We start from the raw sequence: 18,990 nt of genomic DNA on the forward strand, positions 1-18,990 counted from the left end.
GTAAATGGAGAGGGGAAATTAAAACATGTTTTCACATTGCAAGGAGAATGGAAGAAAAAAGATTTTCCAGAAGGATTCACACCTACTATGGTAGGTGATTTCAGGACAAGCACAGGAAAGTATAACTGCTACAAATGACACTTCATTGTCTAAATATATTCTCAGTACAAAATATAAATATGTCTCTATAGAAACATAAAATGATAACAACCTAATTTTCACTACAGTACTGGAGGTTTTGAGAAAGGGGGTGGGAGAGAGAGAGAGATGATGGAAGCAGAGGAAATGGAACGTAAGTAGAGCCATGCTGGATCTATCTAGTCCAGCATTCTGCTCTCACAGTGGCCAACGAGATGCCTACAGGAAGCCCACAAGCAGGACATGAGTGCAACAGCACCCTCCCTGTTCCATGACAGTTAGGCATGGTGAGAACATAAGGGGGACTATGGTGAAGTGGAAGAATGTTACATTTCTGATCTTTTTGCTAATTGCTGTTTCAATGTAGGAATGCCCAAATTTAGCGTTTCAAAATTGCTAAAGGACAGAGTTTCTTTTAAAATATATATTTTAATTTAAATATTCTAAAGAGTATTGATCTTTGGCAGTAAAGAGGGAAACAATATTTCAAAGCAAAGTTTTTAGAAAAGACTGTAGCAAAACGTACCTTTAGAACCACTTATTACCAGGCCAAGTTCAGCACAAATTGCAGCACAGGTAATCTCATAATCATGTCCTGTCAAGATGGCTCGAGGAGTGGCAGATTCACCTTCAAGGGGAAAAAACAAAACAAAAGATTCCCCAGTCACATATAATTAATTTGTTGTGATATTCATACAGGTTATATACTTCTCCACACCACCAAGAATTGTATAACACAATTTTACTTAGCTAAATTAAGCACTTAAAATAGAATATTCTGAACACAGGCTGTCAGATATCATGCCTAATCATTTGAATTTCCAAGAGTACACTATGACAAATCATGGTTTAGAGCCACTTTCATTTTCAATGTACTTAGCTCTCCCATTTCTATGGTACAGAGGCCTCCAGAGGCTAGAACTATGCTAAATCATACTACTATGGTTTGCCCAGTGCTAGCTAGTTGGCTTTCTGGGTTAAATTTAAGATGTTGGTTCTAACTTTTAAAGCCCTAAATGACTTAAGACCTGGATCTCTGAGGTATCACCTGTCTTGTTATGAACCTGCCTGGGTATTAAGATCTGCAGGACAGGTCCTTTTGAGGGCAACATTACCTGCAGAATCCCAATTGTCAGGCATGCATGAAAGGGCTTTCTTCTGTGCCACTCCCTCAAGAACTACAATTGGCCCGCACTCTTTTAGTCAGGGTGCGAAGTCACATCTTTTTAATCTAGCCTTTTAAATTATGTAGCTGTTCTCATGTTTTACTGTTATTCTTATTTCTATTGTCTTAATGGTTTATTGTTTTAAACAGCTGTGCCTTGATGGCTTTTTAGCAAATAAGGTGGCATATCAATGTTAATAACAAATAAATAGTTTGCCAATTTAGACATCATGGCAAAGCACAGACTCCCTTAACCATGGTTTGGCATGATGCCTGGACTGAGACAAAATATTCTTACTTTGGAAGGAGCTCATCATAGCAGAAGCAGGGAGTTCACTAACTGCATTTCACTTTGGCCTTTTTGAAGTTTCAGAACAGCCACCAGCTTGGATACAAGATTTAATTCAAATTGAAGTTCCTCTTTAGCCGTATTTACATATCTAGGGCACTCACAAAATGTGAGTGCGGCTGGACTGTTGGCCCTACCTTGACATCATACGCCTCGGCTGCCTGCCCATCTACCCACCCTGAACATGTGCTGTGTGTTGAGAGCAGGGCTGTGTTTCCACCAGTGATTTACTCCAGCCTGGCTGCGTGGTGAGGTCGCTGTGTTTCCATGACGTCGTGGCCATTCAGCACCAGCCCCGCATTTTATTGTATAAAAACCTCTTCTTCAGAGACTGGTTATAGTTCAACTTTTCCAGCTTACTTTGGCTCCATTACTGACCTGTTTCCACAACCACGCTGGGTTTGGTATCATAGTCCTGCCCATGGGGCGTGTAGCTCAACCGTTGTGGGTGTGTCTCTCATGACCTCATTGACCCAACCCCTTCCCTCCCTATTTTCTGAAAGTTCCATTGCTGTTTTGGAGCAGGATGCCGAGGGACCAACTTTTAAAACATCATTGAAAATAAGTGCTAGAATACTAGTGTGTTTAAGCCTGCTATTGCAGGCAAGCAAGTACTCCCATTACAGCCTGAAAATCAGGTTCATCTCAGGTCGCTTCCCCAGAACTACGTGGGCGGAGGATCCATGGATAATATTCCTCAGTGTCGTTTGGACAGGGGAAATGCTGCTGTAAGCATCGTAGTCTAGTTTTCATATTACATGCTAAGTCAGTATCTCATTATCACACTATTTCACAGGTCTTTGATCAATATGCACACGCTCTATGTCAGTATCTTCCTATGACTCTATTGCTCAATCGCAAAGTAGCGCTAACACGCATTTTCTGGAACAAGCCCCCTTGACCTCAACAGGAGCCAGCAGGCACCCCTGGAGTAATGCAATATCGCGTGATAGCACAAATGCATGTTAGTGCTATTTCGCAATTAAATGATAGAGTCCTAGCAACATACTGCCATGGAGGGTATGCATATTGATGGAAGACTTGCGCAATAGTGTGATAATAAGATAGCGACTTAGCATGTGCCTGCTAATGCGGTAGCCTTAGGGGTGCCTCCTAATGTGGTAGCCTGCTATTTAGAGGGAATGGAAAAAGATTGCCCAAGATTGCCATTAAGGGGAGTAGAGACAGGAGGGGGGGACTCTCTGATTGGTTCAGCAGCCCCTGCCAGTCTGATGACGTTCACTTCCAATCCCCCCACCCCACCCAGAAGTATGTTTCTGTCAGCGAAAGGGGAGAGGGAGGGAGGACTCAGCAAGAGGAGGAGAGGGGAACACGGATGAGGTAATCAGACCCAACCCAGACTCCACCCAGCCATGAAGAAAATAATTCGATTAGTAATTCGATTAGAGCTCAGCAGAAACAGCACAGAGCCCCAGGCTACAGCAATGATAAGCCGGGACTTTAAGCACTGTGGAAACTGTGAAAGGAGCAGATGCAATTGGGGAAACATCACAGCAAAAGCTGCAAGCCAGGTGAAGCCGATAGTGTGGAAACACACCCCACATGTCTGTAAAGGGGCACATATGCATGAGCAGCTGCTCATGGGTGAGAGTCGCTTTGCAGACATGGGGCTGGCCAGGGCCAGCAGCGCAGCCCCACTCGTACATCAACAAGTTAGTGCCCTGTACATGAGCAGGACTTATCTTTTCATAGGACACATACTGTGAGAGCACTTTGCAGTTTCCCCAATTGTTTGACTACCGAGCTAACAGAGTTAAATAGATGAGATGGCATGAACCGACGTACATGGCAGAGATTTTATTCTTTTATCTATGCAGAACCTCCTTCACAATATCTATTATAAACAACATGCATTTTTTAAAGAAATAGAAGCCTTTATAATGGGTTGCAGCAGTTCCAACTAATCACAGTTTAAGTGCAAGTGTTCTGGTGACAGCACATTTTTTTCTATTTCTCTCTTTTTTTTTACAATTCCAATCCAATTATCCCAGGTAAGAACCATTTATTACTAATGAAACATGTTATAGATTTGAGGAATAGGTTTTGATAAGTACCTTCCTATGTCATCGTGCATTTTTCATGAGAGGGCATTTTAACTTTAGCTGAAATTTACATCATAATTTCCCCCCTGAAATGTAAGATTGATTTACGACCGTAGGAAGTTGCCTAATACCATGTCAGGCCATTGGTCCATTTAATTCAGTAGGATTGGGGAAACCCCAAGATTTGCCCAAGTACAAAGCAAGGGAAAGAAATCCAAGCAGGTGGAAAACAGCATGCTCAGCAGCCACAAACTACTGACTGGCAGTGGCTCTGCAGTGCTTCAGACAGTTTCCCTAAGCCTTACCTTGACATGCCAGGGATTGAACCTGGGACCTTCCGCATGCAAAGCATGCGTGTGACCCCTGTGCAGTGGCCTTTGCCAATGGCCTTATCAGATATCTGCTGCTGACGTTTATTATTTTTAAATTGCAACTAAGTTATCATTCGAAGCAAAAACAACAAGTATTTGACTCCCGTTCTGAATACATGATCCAAACCCATTTTTATTTCCCCAACAAGTGTAAGCATTACAAGTCAATCTAGGAACCAAAAAACAACTAAACTAGTTCAAGGAGCCCATAGGGCTTTAGGATTTGAAAAGTACCCCCTTCCTCATGGAAAACTGAAGACAGAGAAGTGAATGGGGAACTCCTTGCACGTGTCCATGCAGGGGCAGGGTGGGTATTCCATGAGCAGATCAGAGCTAACATCTATACAAGGAGCTGTTTGATTGGGGAAGGATCATAGCTTAGCAACAGAGCACGTGGCTTTATTTATTTATTGAATTTGTATCATACCTTTCCACTAAAAAATAGTGCTCAAGACAGCTAAGAACAATAAAATACAAGAGGAAATACAAATTTATAATTAACATAAAAGCAAATCAATTAAAAGCAAATCAATAAAAAAGAAATAAACAGCACCCACCAGTTAAAATTACTTGAGCAGACAAGTCAACTAAAAAGTCAAAACCCTGACTGAATAAATATGTCTGCCTTCCAGCAGAAGGACAATAAAGCTGGAGCTAGCCGAGCCAACCTTGGAAGCGGGTTCCAGAGCCTGGGAGCAGCCACCAGGAAGGCCTTCTCTCGCACTCCCACTGAATATGCCTCCAACAGTGGCACGACAGAGAAGGACCTCTCCGAAGGATCTTAAAACCCAGGCAAGCTTATAAGGCAGAATTTTGTCTTTCAAATAACCTGGTCTGAAGTTGTGTAGAGCTTTATAGGTCATAAGCAGCACTATAAATAATACCCCCAAATGGACCGGTAACCAGTGAAGCTGTAGTAAGAATGGAGCTGCATGCTCACTATAACTGGCCCCAGTCAAGTTTTCTGGCGACAGCATTCTGGACCAGCTGAAGTTTCCAAACACTTGTCAAAAGCATATTGCTAAGACAGAGCATACTGCAGCAGCTGAAACAAGATGTAACTAAGGCATGTGTCACCATGGTCAGAGCTGACATCTCCAGGAATGGGTCTAGTTGGCACACTACCCTTAGGAGTGCACATACACCCTTGGCCACCATTGAACCCTGGGCATTTAGGTTCAAAGGGAAATCCAGGAGTACATCCAAACTGCAAACCTGTCTTCAAGGGGAGTGCAACCCCAGCCAAGACAGGTTGGATCCTTGGCATCTACAGTCAAAAGCATCCAGTAGCACGTGCTGTGAATGACCCCTGGCTGACTTGATATAAGACAGCTCTCTGTGTAGGGCTAATGGTACAAACCATATCCTGCTGAAATACATACCAAAACGCCTATTGATTTTAACACAAGGAACACAACCTCAGACTTCAAATTATGTTTTTATTTCACTGTATGCTAAACAAATGGTATTTCTTACTAAAAAAGTGGTGTTTTTCTTAAAAAGAAACCATTCTTTACGGAAACTCACCTCCCCACCCCCGCCCCACCAGCTACTGAAAAGAAAAAAGAAACCTCAGACTACAGCATTTTAATATAACAGCCATACATTTTTAAAAGGTTTTATTTCATGGAAGAATCTGCAAAACTCACGCAAATCCAGGACTTATGGCAGGCAGCTCAGGAGGAGGGGGAGTAAAAGCATAAGAGCAGGAACCCTATATCTCCTTATGGTGATTAAGTAGTGCTTAGGTGAGTGTGAATACTCGCGATGCTTTTAGAGATAAGCTGTGTCCACTGGACTTTCCTGTATAGGAGGCAGTTTAATGGGATATTTTAAAACTTAATTTTAAGTACACAGACATAAATGTACATGATTGACCAGAAGACCTTCCTTAAACCTGGTACAAATGTTGTAGGAGCTTTACTGATACATATCCAAAATTACTGAGTTGGGTTTTATTTTGTTTCCTATTGCTATCGATACATGGTCAGCTTTGACAGCATTGATGCTGGGGGCGGGGGTGATATGTATTGAACCTATGACTTATATAGTTTTTAGCAGCTATGGAAAGATACTTTGAGTAATAACTACGGGGGAGAAATCATTTGGTTCACATTTTAATCTGAACCTATCTAATTTGTACTTCCCAAACCAATATGAGAATAGAAACACAGTTCTCCTTTGGTATTCACACTTCTCCAATTTTTGCGATGGCGCTCTCCAATCAAAAAAGATGCGTTCAAAAATGTATATATTAGAAGAAAGTGTGCACATTAGAAGAAATGCATATCAGGGAAATTGTTTGCAAAAATGCATATATTAAACACAACTGCATACACAAAAGCATTTATCAAGAGAAATGCACATAAAATTGCATAAAAACTTTTCTTTGGGATTTTTAAAAAAATGGCAAACTGATGCAGAAATGGGAAGAAACACATTTTAGACTGGAAAAATGAAATACTGAGAAAAGCCAAAATTGACAGACTCATCCATCCCAAATAATAACTCGCAAATGATACATTAAGGCTACTGCTCACATCACCCATTTCTTATACATTTGACAAAATAAATCTTATAAGGTGCACTGTAATATGGCCAGCTGCAAAGTAAGACTGGGTATTCGGTGTGAGCCCAAGGCCAGAAAAGGGTTTGGTATTGCAACAGGCTGCCATTCTCATTTAGCACACCACAACCAAGAGAATTTTGAGTTTGCATGCCCCAGATCTTCCAGATCAAGGGGGCCCACTTGGCCAAGGACCCCCAAAATCCTAGAGTCAACTCTAATTGCAGTATTGGCATGAGTTCCACTTAGGCCTTTCAAAGAGCATTGCACTCTGAAAGTATTTAGGGCTCACATTACAAAGAAATGACCAGAACCACATGGTCATAAAGGGAGAAGCAATAATGGGCCCATCCAGAAAAATATAGAGTCCTCTGACGTTCTAACCCTAGATAATATGAAAGAGGGAATGGGCCAACTCACACGTGAGTAGTTGGATGGGTTTAGAAGGTGCATGTTAAATGATGATGTAACATCAAACCTTCAGAACATGAAATATTCAAAAGAAAAACGTCAATCAAATATAGATTTAAGAAAAATAACATTAAACACAATCCCCAAAGTCATATATTATATCTAACATATATGTTACATATTTTCATTTTAGTATTTTTATCTGTCAAAAACATGTAATTAATGTAGGTGCAGAAGACAATACTGAAATGAATTTTGTATAATTTTATCATCAATAAAACACTGGCTAACTGTGTTGATTTGACGATGGGATGTTTAAATGGCTATGCTATTTCTCTCACTGAAGATTTTTCCTTCCTCCCTCACCAACATAGCTTTATGGAACATGAGTCCTTTGAAAAGTCAGACTGACTCCTCTGATAAAAATGTTAAGCATTTAAGGGTCTTCATGCTTCCAATTCTTCCACATAATGGGGTCAGCTCAGAAGCTGATTGCAGAGCAGAAGAAATTTCTTACTACTTCAGAAGACTGTCATGGTTTTCAGTAAAGCAAAGGGAAAATTTCACTTTGCTGCTGGTTTAAGGGGCACCACCTCAAACTTTTCTTAACTGTTTTGGGGGGACTGGCTTCTACATCTTCTTTGAAATCCCGGGAAAGTGACTTCAAAGAAAGGCAAGGCTTTGTCCCTTAAGCAGGTTTACAATCACTGATCCAAGCACTAAGAACGGCCTGTAAAGAATGTTGAGTACATCTTTATGGAAATCTTTAAAGAAAGATGAGCAAGTCAAATGAAATTAAAGATAGTCCAAATCCTGTATTAATATAAAAAACACAACCGTCACTGATCTACATTGTGCAACATTATATTTAATACTGCCTCAAGCTCATTATTATGCTGCTTAAAACTTGAACTTGATACTTAACATTCACATTACAACAAAGACTGTAACTATTAAATCATACAAAACAGAGAATGTATTTTACCTCAAGAGTTACCAAACATAAAATAATGAATCAGTTCTGTAAAGTTCATTTCCTCCCTAACAGTTTGCATGAGGTGTAACTCTTACGAGTTAAAAGCATATTTTAAAGCACAGAATTCAAATTTCAAGAGGTAAAGTAACACTGAATGGTTCATGTAAGGCTGCAGTAATATTTTACTAAGAAAAATGTAAATCACTTGGAAACAGGCCCTTTAAAAACAAGCCTTCCAAATTTTCTTCCATTTTTTAAATATTCAGAAGAGTCTGTTCCTTGCTTCATTATGAACCAATGTGCTGTTACTGCTTTGTTCTGCCAAGTTTGAGTCTCATAGTGTAAAATGAAAGAGAATCTGGAGATCTGAAACTGAGCGGCAACTCAGTGTAAAAAATGGTTTGTATATTTTATCAAATTCAGTCAATCCAGCAAATTCCTATGAGCATTGCCTTCCAACTTATATTTGATCTACAAACAAATTTTCTTCCTTTAAAAGGTATCCTTTCCTAAAGCAAGTATGACTAGACTGTTTATTTATTTACAACATTTGTATACTGCTCCACATCTAAACAGATTCCGGAGCGGTGAACAACAGGAGATAAAATTAATAAAAGATAAAAAGAAGAAACATGATATCAAGATTATTCTTAAAACTAAGTTATGTAAGAAACTGATAGCCGAACAATAAAGAATCAGCTTATTGTTCTGCAGCTGTAGAGTCCATATAGTCCTTCAACATTACAAAATCAATTACACAATTATTTCAATATAAAATTATAATTATATAAAACAACCCTGCTATATTTTTTATTTGCTGCTGCAACAGTATCGTAAAAGGGTAGATTAAACAAAAGAGAGCTTAAATCTTCTTAAAAATCTTGTAAAGCAAAAATGTGGGTCCAAAGAGTAGAAGAGAACATTTAGATATGAGCACAATCCTGCCCCACGCTGCCACAGTAACCACATGTGGAGGAATTCCCACTAGTCTCCTTCTGCATGGCACACAACAGCATATATGCAGAAAGCATGCCAAACAGTTACAGGGAATGGGTGGTCTGTGCAGACGTGTCATATTCCTGCCCCAGACCTTACCCTTCCACTCAGCCATAGAACATGAGCTATAAGTGTGGAATGAGGGGTTTCAGGAAAACAGGGTTCTCTTATATTCTATGACCAAGGCTGTCAAACTGGGGTCCATGGATGGTCCACAAGCTCCATTTAGGTCATCTGCAGAAAAGTTGTGGAACTGTAAAAAATAAGTGTATTTGGTCCTCCACTTAATTGATTGATTTTTATGATAGATATTGAGGACATTTTGACCAGAGCCAGATTACTGAACAAGCTAGCCAGGCCCTGGTCTGGGACAAGTGATTGTCATAATACAGCACTGCTTTTAACAATAGTGCCAGCAATGAAGAAAAACGTTATAAAAATATGAGTTAAGACTTCAGAACAAAAAAATTATTAAGTGATCCACCAAGACCCTCAGGAATTTTCAAATGGTCTATAAAAATAAAACGGCTTGAGAACTGTTGTTCTAATGGGATCACTCTATAGATCTAATGGGAACTACAGACCAGTCAGTCTGACAGCAATTCCTGGGAAAATTCTAGAGCAGATTATAAAGTGATCAATATATAAGCACCTTGAAAACAATGCAGTGATTACTTGAAGCCAACATGGATTTGTCAAGAACAAATCCTGCCAGACTTATCTGATCTAATTTTTTGATCAGGTAACCTCCCTTGTGGACTGTGGGAATGCTGTGGACATCATATATCTCAACTTCAGCAAAGCTTTTGACAAAATACCCCATGATAACCTGATTAGCAAACTAGCTGAAAGTGGGCTAGATGAAACAACGATCAGGTGGATCCACATTTGGCTACAGAATCGGACTCAAGGAGTGCTTATCAATGGGATCTTCTCAAACTGGGGAGAGGTAACGAGCGGGGGTACCGCAGGGCTCAGTCCCGGTCCTAGTGCTCTTCAACATTTTTATTAATGACTTGGAGGAGGAGGTGCAGGGAATGCTGATCAAATTTGCAGATGATACAAAATTGGGTGGGATAGGTAATACCTTGGAAGACAGAAACAAAATTCAAAGTAATCTTGATAGATTGGAGCACTGGGCAGAAAACAACAGAATGCAATTTAATAAGGAAAAATGCCAAGTTCTGCACCTAGGAAAAAGAAACCAAATGCACAGTTACAAGATGGGATGATACAGTTCAACAATACTACAAGTGAGAAGGATCTTGGAATTGTGGTAGTTCACAAGCTGAATATGAGCCAACAATGTGATGTGGCTGCAAAAAAGGAAAATGCTATTTGGGGCTGCATTAATAGAAGCATCGCTTCCAAATCCCAGGAAGTACTAGTTCCCCTCTACTCAGCACTGGTTAGGCCTCATCTTGAGTGCTGTGTCCAGTTCTGGGCACCACACTTTAAGAAGGATGCAGACAAACTGGAGAGGGTTCAGAAGAGGGCAACGAAGATGATCAGGGGACTGGAAACAAAGCCCGATGAGGAGAGAAGAACTGTGCATGTTTAGCCTTGAGAAGAGAAGACTGAGGGGAGATATGATAGCGCTCTTCAAGTACTTGAAAGGCTGTCACAGAGAGGAAGGCCAGGATCTCTTCTTGATCATCCCAGAGTGCAGAACATCAAATAATAGGCTCAAGTTACAGGAAGCCAGATTCTGGCTGAACATCAGGAGAAAATTCCTGACTGTCAGAGCAATACGACAATGGAACCAATTACCTAGGGAGGTTGTGGGCTCTCCCACATTGGAGGCATTCAAGAAGAAGCTGGACAGCCATCTTTCACTTGGATTCCTGCACTGAGCATGAGGTTGGACTCGATGGTCTTATAGGCCCCTTCCAACCCTACTATTTTATGATTCTATGACTCTGCATGTGCTACACCCATGCAGACAAGAACTGTGTCCTAAATGTTTATGAAGAGTTGAGTATGTTTAATTAGCTAACTACTTTTTAAAAAAACTGCTTAAAATATGTGTGTGAATAAAACACAAAGAAAAACTGGGGTATAAGACCATAAATGGTGCATCAGCACTTTAATATCTAACAATATTAAAGTACTGAAGCAATGTTTATGGGTTTTCACAACAGTTCTTGCTTTTAAACTGATCCTTTTAAAGTTGCACATCAGAACTAAAAGGATCTGTGAAAACAAATGGAGACTACATATTAACTAAGACAAAGTCATAATGAAAGTATAACGCATTTAATTTTTCCAGAGGCCTTTTATGTTTCTGTGGCTAAAAATAATCTAAAGTAGTACCCAAACCTGTATACTTAAGACTCACAATATGGATTAAAGCTACTTTCAGTCAAATTAACATGGCCAGCATTAACATTAACAGTGGAACGCTCATTATATCCCATTTCAAATTATACAGAGCAATCTTCTGTTATTACTTTAGGACTTGACATACTAATTTAAGAGAAATTAATCAAGGGAACTACTCTGAAGTTTAGTTTATTTGCTCACTGAAAGCAGAGCACTGACCAAATAATTTACAGAAAATGAAAGTGCATCTATGGAGATAATGGAGGATACATCCTTAATTTCATCTTGTCATTCCATCCTAATAATTACATGGGAAACTCTAGCTTGAGTGGAGTATCTAATAAGGTATATAAACGTTATATACTAAACCTATTACTCCAGTGCTTCACATATGGTATACATTATACTTTTATTCATTTACCATATGAATATTATTCTTTTTACAACATCTACCATTGGCTAAAAGCAGTAAATAGAGCCTTGTTTTGCCTAGAATATGAAGGCCTGCATTACATCATGGAGCACTAAACCATGCTGGTCCTTCTGGAGAATTTCATGTGTATCATTTCAGTGACACCTAAGTTTGAACACAGCAGCACTGAAAAGCTGATTTCCATATAATTTAAAACACAACTAGTATGCTGGTACTCTATGGAGCAAACTACCATTATAGGTATTTGTGACTGCAGCTGGGTGTGGGGAGATAAGGGAGTCAACACACACTTTCCCACCTGGCTCTTCACTCCAAGTGATTAATGAGGGCAGATGCACATTCCAGGCAAACACTTTTTACTAAGATTTATAAACAATTGTGAAACATAACTACAAATGTGAGAATGCATTAATTATACACAGAGATGCTGGATCTTTTTTGAAAAACAAGCAGGATAGGTGCTTTTCACAGTGAATGCGAAATGAGCTCTCCACTCAAGTACAGAATCAACTGTTCCCTTGAAGGACATATAGTAAGTAACGCAGAAACATGTTATAGTAAGTAAGCAAGGGTCACTGCTACCCAAAACTAAAAGAAATTCAAAGTCAGGGAAGCCTGCTCTTCACGCTAATGATTCTGCAGTATACACTGTATAATATGTCACGTATTCCTGCCTACTCCCACTTCCTTTCTCAATTCACTCATTTTTCAAACTACTATAAATTAGTACAAAATTATTGGACATCATATACAAATATTACACACAGAAATTAAGGGCAGCCTATATGTTATAATTACTATATTGGAACTGGTTGAGTAACTATATACGACAGCTCTTCCACATTGCAGCACTGTGTACATTGGCTTGCTACATGGATCACCTCCCATGTGTTTCCATGCCGCTGCCTTCCATTGCCAGGAACGTCTGAAAGATGTATGGAAAACGCATGTGATAATCTACATTATTGCCACTACGTTGTGATATGAAGACATACTAGAAACAATTAATTGAACATAGTACATGTTCCTGGCCTCTTTTTCACCAGATAAGAGCATATTATTTATTTTATTTAAAATATTGTTCTGGAGGGGGTTGCACAAGGATCAGGTTCATATCTCTTAGGTCCAGAACTGTCACTTGAGACACAGGTAGACTCAGTGGCACAGAGCACTTTTTATCAGCTTAGGCTGATATACCAACTACGTCCTTGTCTGGACAGAGAGAGCCTAGCTACAGTTATCCAGGCTTTAATAACCTCTCGTCTGGATTACTGCAATGTGTTATAGAATCATAGAATCATAGAATAGTAGGGTTGGAAGGGGCCTACAAGGCCATCGAGTCCAACCCCCTGCTCAATGCAGGAATCCAAGTCAGAGCATCCCTGACAAATGGCTGTCCATTATATGTGGGACTGCCTTTGAAAATGGTCTGGAAACTTTAGCTGGTCCAAAACAGGACAACAAGACAATAACAGGGACTGGCCAATGAGATCACATTACACCGGAACTTTCCAGCTGCATGGGCTGCCAGTCCCTTTCCAGGCCTGATTCAAAGTGCTGGTATTAATATTCAAAGCCCTAAATGGTTTGGGGCCAGGCTATCTGAAGGATTGCCTCCTTCCATATGTGCCTGCCCAGACCCTAAGATCATCCTTCTCCGCGGGCCCCTGCCAAAGGAAGTGAGGCAGACGGCTACCAGGAAGATGGCCTTTTCTGCTGTGGCACCCCAGCTGTGGAATGAGCTCCCTAGAGAGGTTTGCCTGGCACCTATATTATATTCCTTTCGGTGCCAGGTGAAGACCTTTTACTTTTCCCAGGACCTTAGCATTTTAGCTTCCTAGTGTTTTAGCTCTGGTGTTTTAAATCTGCATTCTAGCATTGCTGCTCGGTTTTAGTCTGGTTGTACTATTATATTGTGGTTTTAGGCTTTCATATTTTATATTGTTTTATGCTGTACCTTATGGTTTTAATTTATGTGAACCGCCCAAAGAGCTTTGGCTATTGGGCGGTATAGAAATAGATAGATAGATAGATAGATAGATAGATAGATAGATAGATAGATAGAGCAGGAGCCCTCCCAAGGCAGCATACAACAAAAAATGCATATAATAAAATTCATAATAAAAAAACAATTTGGTAATAAAAGCAGCAAAAGTTCCATAAAGCAGCAAACATCAGCATAAGACGGACCGAATCTACAACACAATTGCAGCTATAACCCAGTCTGATAAAACCATAATCAGGGGAAGGCCAGAGTAAACAAGTAAGTCTTCAGGGCTTTCTTAAAAGCTTGCAATGAAGGGGCCTGACAGACCCCTGATGGCAACTTATTCCAGAGGTGTGGGGCCACTGCAGAAAAGGCCCTCTCTTGTGTACTCACCAACCTAACTGCTCTCACAGATGGGCAAGTGAGAAAAGCCTCTATTGCTGATCTTAAAGTGTGGGCAGGCTGAAGGTGGTCCTTCGAGTTATTTGCTCCCAAATTACTGAAGGCTTTAAATGTCAAAATCAGCACTTTAATTTCGGCTTGGAAATGCACTTATAACGAGTGCAGCAGGTGCATATTTCCCATGGTAAAGTACAGGAGGAGGGAACCTTGGACAGTGGCAAAGTTCAGTGTTAAAAGCATTGACACTTGGCCTGTGGATTTCCATTTGGAAATTGTAGGCATACTGTTCTTTGTTTCAGGGCTTAACTGATTCAGGTCTCCCATGTAACCTCTAGTAAAAAGAACAGGAGATGTGACATTGTTTCATTTGGCATTCCTGCACCCCCTAAATGGATTCGATTGGGGACAGGGAAATACTGAGGATGTGTGTGTGTTGTTGTTGTTTTTACTATAAATTACTTGGAAAATACTTGAGGGGAGGTATGGGTCAGCAGCAGCTGAACATTTCCCATACTGTCTAGATAGGCCCCCAAGTGCAGTAAAACATTAAAAGATTATGCTTGGTCAATCATGTGTTTTGAGTATTTAATGGTGTATACTGGACACAAAGCACATCTGTGTTAATTCATGTAAAGTAGGAAAATATAGCATAATCTCAGGTTCTTTCCAGGTATGAAAAGTGTAGTATCCCTGAGAGGCACATAAATGCATCCCAGAAATTTAAAGAACACAAAAAGCAACCCCCAAACTTGTGTGCCTCTTACATGACCACTAATCTGAATAACCAAGAGGCAATATGGTTGTGTTCCGTTATAAGTTATTGTGTGACATTAACTGAGCATTTCAGGTCAATTTGTCTCTAAAGTGGATTCTAATTTTTCCACCTGGCTCATGCTGAAGTCAAGTGATCCATCAAGATGGATATGCTTTCCAGGTGAACACTTTGACAAAATATTATGCTCAAATGTGAAACTGGCTATCTGACTGCTCTGAGATACAGTGCCAGCCATGGGTCTTTGTTTCTCCAACATCACAAGCAAAATTGTCACCACTAAGTTTCCTATGACAAGGATTATATTTGTTGTTGTTCAGTCGTTCAGTCGTGTCCGACTCTTCGTGACCCCATGGACCATAGCACGCCAGGCCTTCCTGTCCTGCGCTCTCTCCCGGAGCGTGCTCAAGTTCATATTCATTGCATCCGTGATGCTATCTAGCCATCTCATCCTCTGCCGTCCCCTTCTCCTTTTCCTTCAGTCTTTCCCAGCATCAGGGTCTTTTCCAGGGAGTTTTCTCTTCGCATTAGGTGGCAAAAATATTGGAGCTTCAGCTTCAGTATCTGTCCTTCCAATGAGCACTCAGGGTTGATTTCCTTTAGGATGGACTGATTTGACCTCCTTGCAGTCCAGGGGAGTCGTAAGAGTCTTCTCCAGCACCACAGTTCGAAAGCATCAATTCTTCGGCGCTCAGCCTTCCTTACAGTCCAGCTCTCACAGCCATACATTACTACTGGGAAAACCATAGCTTTGATTAGACGGACCTTTGTCAGCAAGGTGATGTCTCTGCTTCTTACTATGCTGTCTAGGTTTGCCATAGCTTTCCTCCCAAGGAGCAAGCGTCTTTTAATTTCATGGCTACAGTCACCGTCTGCAGTGATCTTGGAGCCCAAGAAATTAAAATCTGACACTGCTTCCATTTCTTCCCCTTTTATATGCCAGGAAGTGATGGGGCCAGATGCCATGATCTTCGTTTTTTTAATGTTGAGTTTCAAACCAGCTTTTGCACTCTCCTCTTTCACCCTCAACAAGAGGCTCTTGAGATCCTCTTCGCTTTCTGCCATTAGGGTGGTATCGTCTGCATATCGGAGGTTGTTGATAATTCTCCCAGCAATCTTAATTCCGACCTCTGATTCATCCAACCCGGCATTTCTCATGATGTACTCTGCATATAAGTTAAATAAGCAGGGTGACAATATGCAGCCTTGTCGTACTCCTTTCCCAATTTTGAACCAATCGGTTGTTCCATGTCTGGTTCTTACTGTTGCTTCTTGACCCTCGTACAGGTTTCTCAGGAGACAGGTAAAGTGGTCTGGTACTCCCATCACTTTAAGAATTTGTCACAGTTTGTTGTGATCCACACAATCAAAGGCTTTAGCGTAGTCAATGAAGCAGAAATAGTCGTTTTTCTGGAATTCTCTTGCTTTCTCCATGATGCAGCGAATGTTGGCGATTTGATCTCTAGTTCCTCTGCCTCTTCGAAACCCAGCTTGTACTTCCGGTAGTTCTCGGAATTTCAAGTCACTGCCAGTAGATGTCACTCTAGGATGCTTGATTACTGACAGCAAAAAACACTTTTGAAAACAGGACTGCATAACTTAAACAAAGGATATTTGCTAAAGGCTTCCATAAAACAGTGCTAAAATTAGACATAATTTTTGTGTAATTAATTTTAAAGGAAATTAAATCAGAATGCTTCGATGTGTGAGAAGACCAGTTTATGTGTTCAAGCTGCTCAAACTGAGGAAATATCATTGGCTAACCTACAGAACTGGAGAATGCGTATCTAAGTTGCTATCACACTGATTGTTTAAAGTTTAACACAATCAACCTTCTTATAAGAGTAATTTGGCTACCCTATGAATGCTGTAAGATAAATTTTTCCCTAGAAATATAATCTATTCTGCTTTTAGAGAACTTGCCAATCCTTGTGATCATTCATTTCATTATGAATGCCCCTAAATTCGGATTTAGTTCAATTAATTTAATTTCTGTTTAACCATCAGAGCTCAAAACTTTTCTTAAAGAGAAAACAATTACAAGCCTATAAAACAATGCCAAAATAATTTCTTAAATGTAACTTTTATTCATGTTAAATATTTCATGTTAAATATTTCATATCATAGCTCATCAAACGGGGTACAAAAATATGTATTATTTTGTCCTGAGCCTGTGCTACTTCATATATTCAATGTAAAAGAGGTCAACAATGTTTCAGCCTTGCCCTGTTGTATGATTTTTGCTTATTAACCTTGAGAATTTCACTAAAAGATAGTGGAATCAAATTAGGCCCCAAATTGAAGCTAATAGCAAAACAACGAGGCACTGCATATCTAAGGGATTAGAAGTTATCAAGGGCTCCCAAATATGGCAAAACCTCACACTTACTGCTACTTATGTACTTTATTTATTCTTAGAATTTATCATCAACATTCCATTTAAAGTGTCAGTTAAAATAAGGTGTATTTTTATTCACACCTCAAAGACGATTTGCACTGAGGAAAAAATGCATGAGTAAAGGATCTGGGATTCATGTTGGTCTATATGCTTGTTTCTCTGGTAGCCATTTCCATGGAGCTGGTTACTGGAAGGTTACTGGAAGGACAACATAGTCACAGATAGCACCCAAGCAGCTCCATTTAAGCTCAAGTAAGGTTAAAGCTCTGTTTAATCTTACTTGAGTATATTTGTATACTTACTTTGAGTATATTTGTTTCAGCAGCAGTTGCTGTTCCCCTCTGAAAAACTTATCTTCATGGAAGCACTCATTTGGACACATATATACACACCCACATAAACTCACTCTTGCATACTACCACATAACTACAATCACCCATACACACAATGACACACACATGCATACAGATTTCCTTCCCTTCCTCTCTTTGTCCATCCCTTGGGAGATGAAGATTAGGTTTAAATGTAAGGGACCAAGGGAGTATTCTCACCTTCTTCTCCATGCCATATCGGAGAGGTGACTGGGGATTAGACAAGGCACAAAATGAATAGAAGGATGGAAGAACATCCTGTACTATTTTTGATTTTTTTTGGCCCAATGGATTTCATTTGACTAGCATTTGTTCTTAGATATGGAAATGTTTTACAATTATCCCTACATTAAGGATAAAATATATATACAATCTGAATATTTGCCCAACCCAAAAGGCTGTTCAAATATAGCAAGTAAAATCTTCTTGGTCCAATTAACTGAGACTACTTTACCTTTGGGGCCTGTTCTATGCCAAAAAAACATCTTTGTGGTTTGACAGATGAGAAGGATATAAGTATCCATAGAAGCAGAGTCATTTGGAGAGATAATCACTTCACTTAGAATCCCCTGCAGCAAGGTCACTCAAGACGTACTGAACACAGTGCCTGTAATCTAGGAAGATTGCCACCCACACTACAAGTTCACAGAAATTGTGCCACAATCCAACAATTATTTAGGCATAACAGTGCCTAAACACCACATGCAGCGGGTCTATCACTTACTGAAAAAGCCAGTAACAATAAAGGTTTCCCTTACCACTTGAGTTATCACCAATGCAATTGGTTTTTCCATTCCAGTACCAGAGCAGCATTGTTGCATCACGAGACCCTGAGAGAATGTAACAATTTCCTCCAATGTAGGATTCAGAGCGTGCAAGGCAGGTGACAACATTCCAGTGTCCAAACACAACTTGTATCAGTTTCCCTGGAATATACAAAATAGGCCATGGCAAATATATGATCAGTAAATACTGGAATAAGTAAATGCAAACATATAAAAGTGGAACTGCATCATGTGTATACACATGAAAAGGTGCTTCATACATTGCCACCAACTGGTAGTCAGATCCCAGTGATCCATCGTCTACTCCAAATGTCCATGGCTCTCCAAGGTTTTAGGCAGAGATCTTCCCCAACCCTGCCAGCTGAAAACATCTAACTCAAGTTGCTGGGGATTGAACCCAGAACTTTCTTAAGGAAAAGCACTTTAGTTTACAGTCCCTCTCTCCTCTACATACACACTTTAATGTTTTTAGAGATCTTTGCTTT

At 40.0% G+C, this 18,990-nt stretch overlaps 1 protein-coding gene across 5 annotated transcripts in view; it reads right to left on the reverse strand.

Annotated features, from left to right (window-relative positions):
* The window catches only part of LRBA (LPS responsive beige-like anchor protein), a 518,402-nt gene that overhangs the window by 14,034 nt on the left and 485,378 nt on the right, over positions 1 to 18,990 (reverse strand). For all 5 annotated transcript variants that reach the window (XM_084856247.1, XM_084856246.1, XM_084856243.1 and 2 more), the window contains exons 53-54: positions 18,479 to 18,646; positions 665 to 766 (exon numbers count right to left, since the gene is read on the reverse strand). In XM_084856247.1, coding sequence (XP_084712373.1) covers positions 665 to 766; positions 18,479 to 18,646 — 270 coding nt within the window. The remainder of the gene's footprint in view (positions 1 to 664; positions 767 to 18,478; positions 18,647 to 18,990) is intronic.

The sequence above is a fragment of the Heloderma suspectum genome, chromosome 5 (assembly GCF_057233095.1).
Source record: "Heloderma suspectum isolate Gila_16-S chromosome 5, 16-S_ref, whole genome shotgun sequence".
In the NCBI taxonomy this organism is placed as follows: Eukaryota; Metazoa; Chordata; class Lepidosauria; order Squamata; family Helodermatidae; genus Heloderma; species Heloderma suspectum.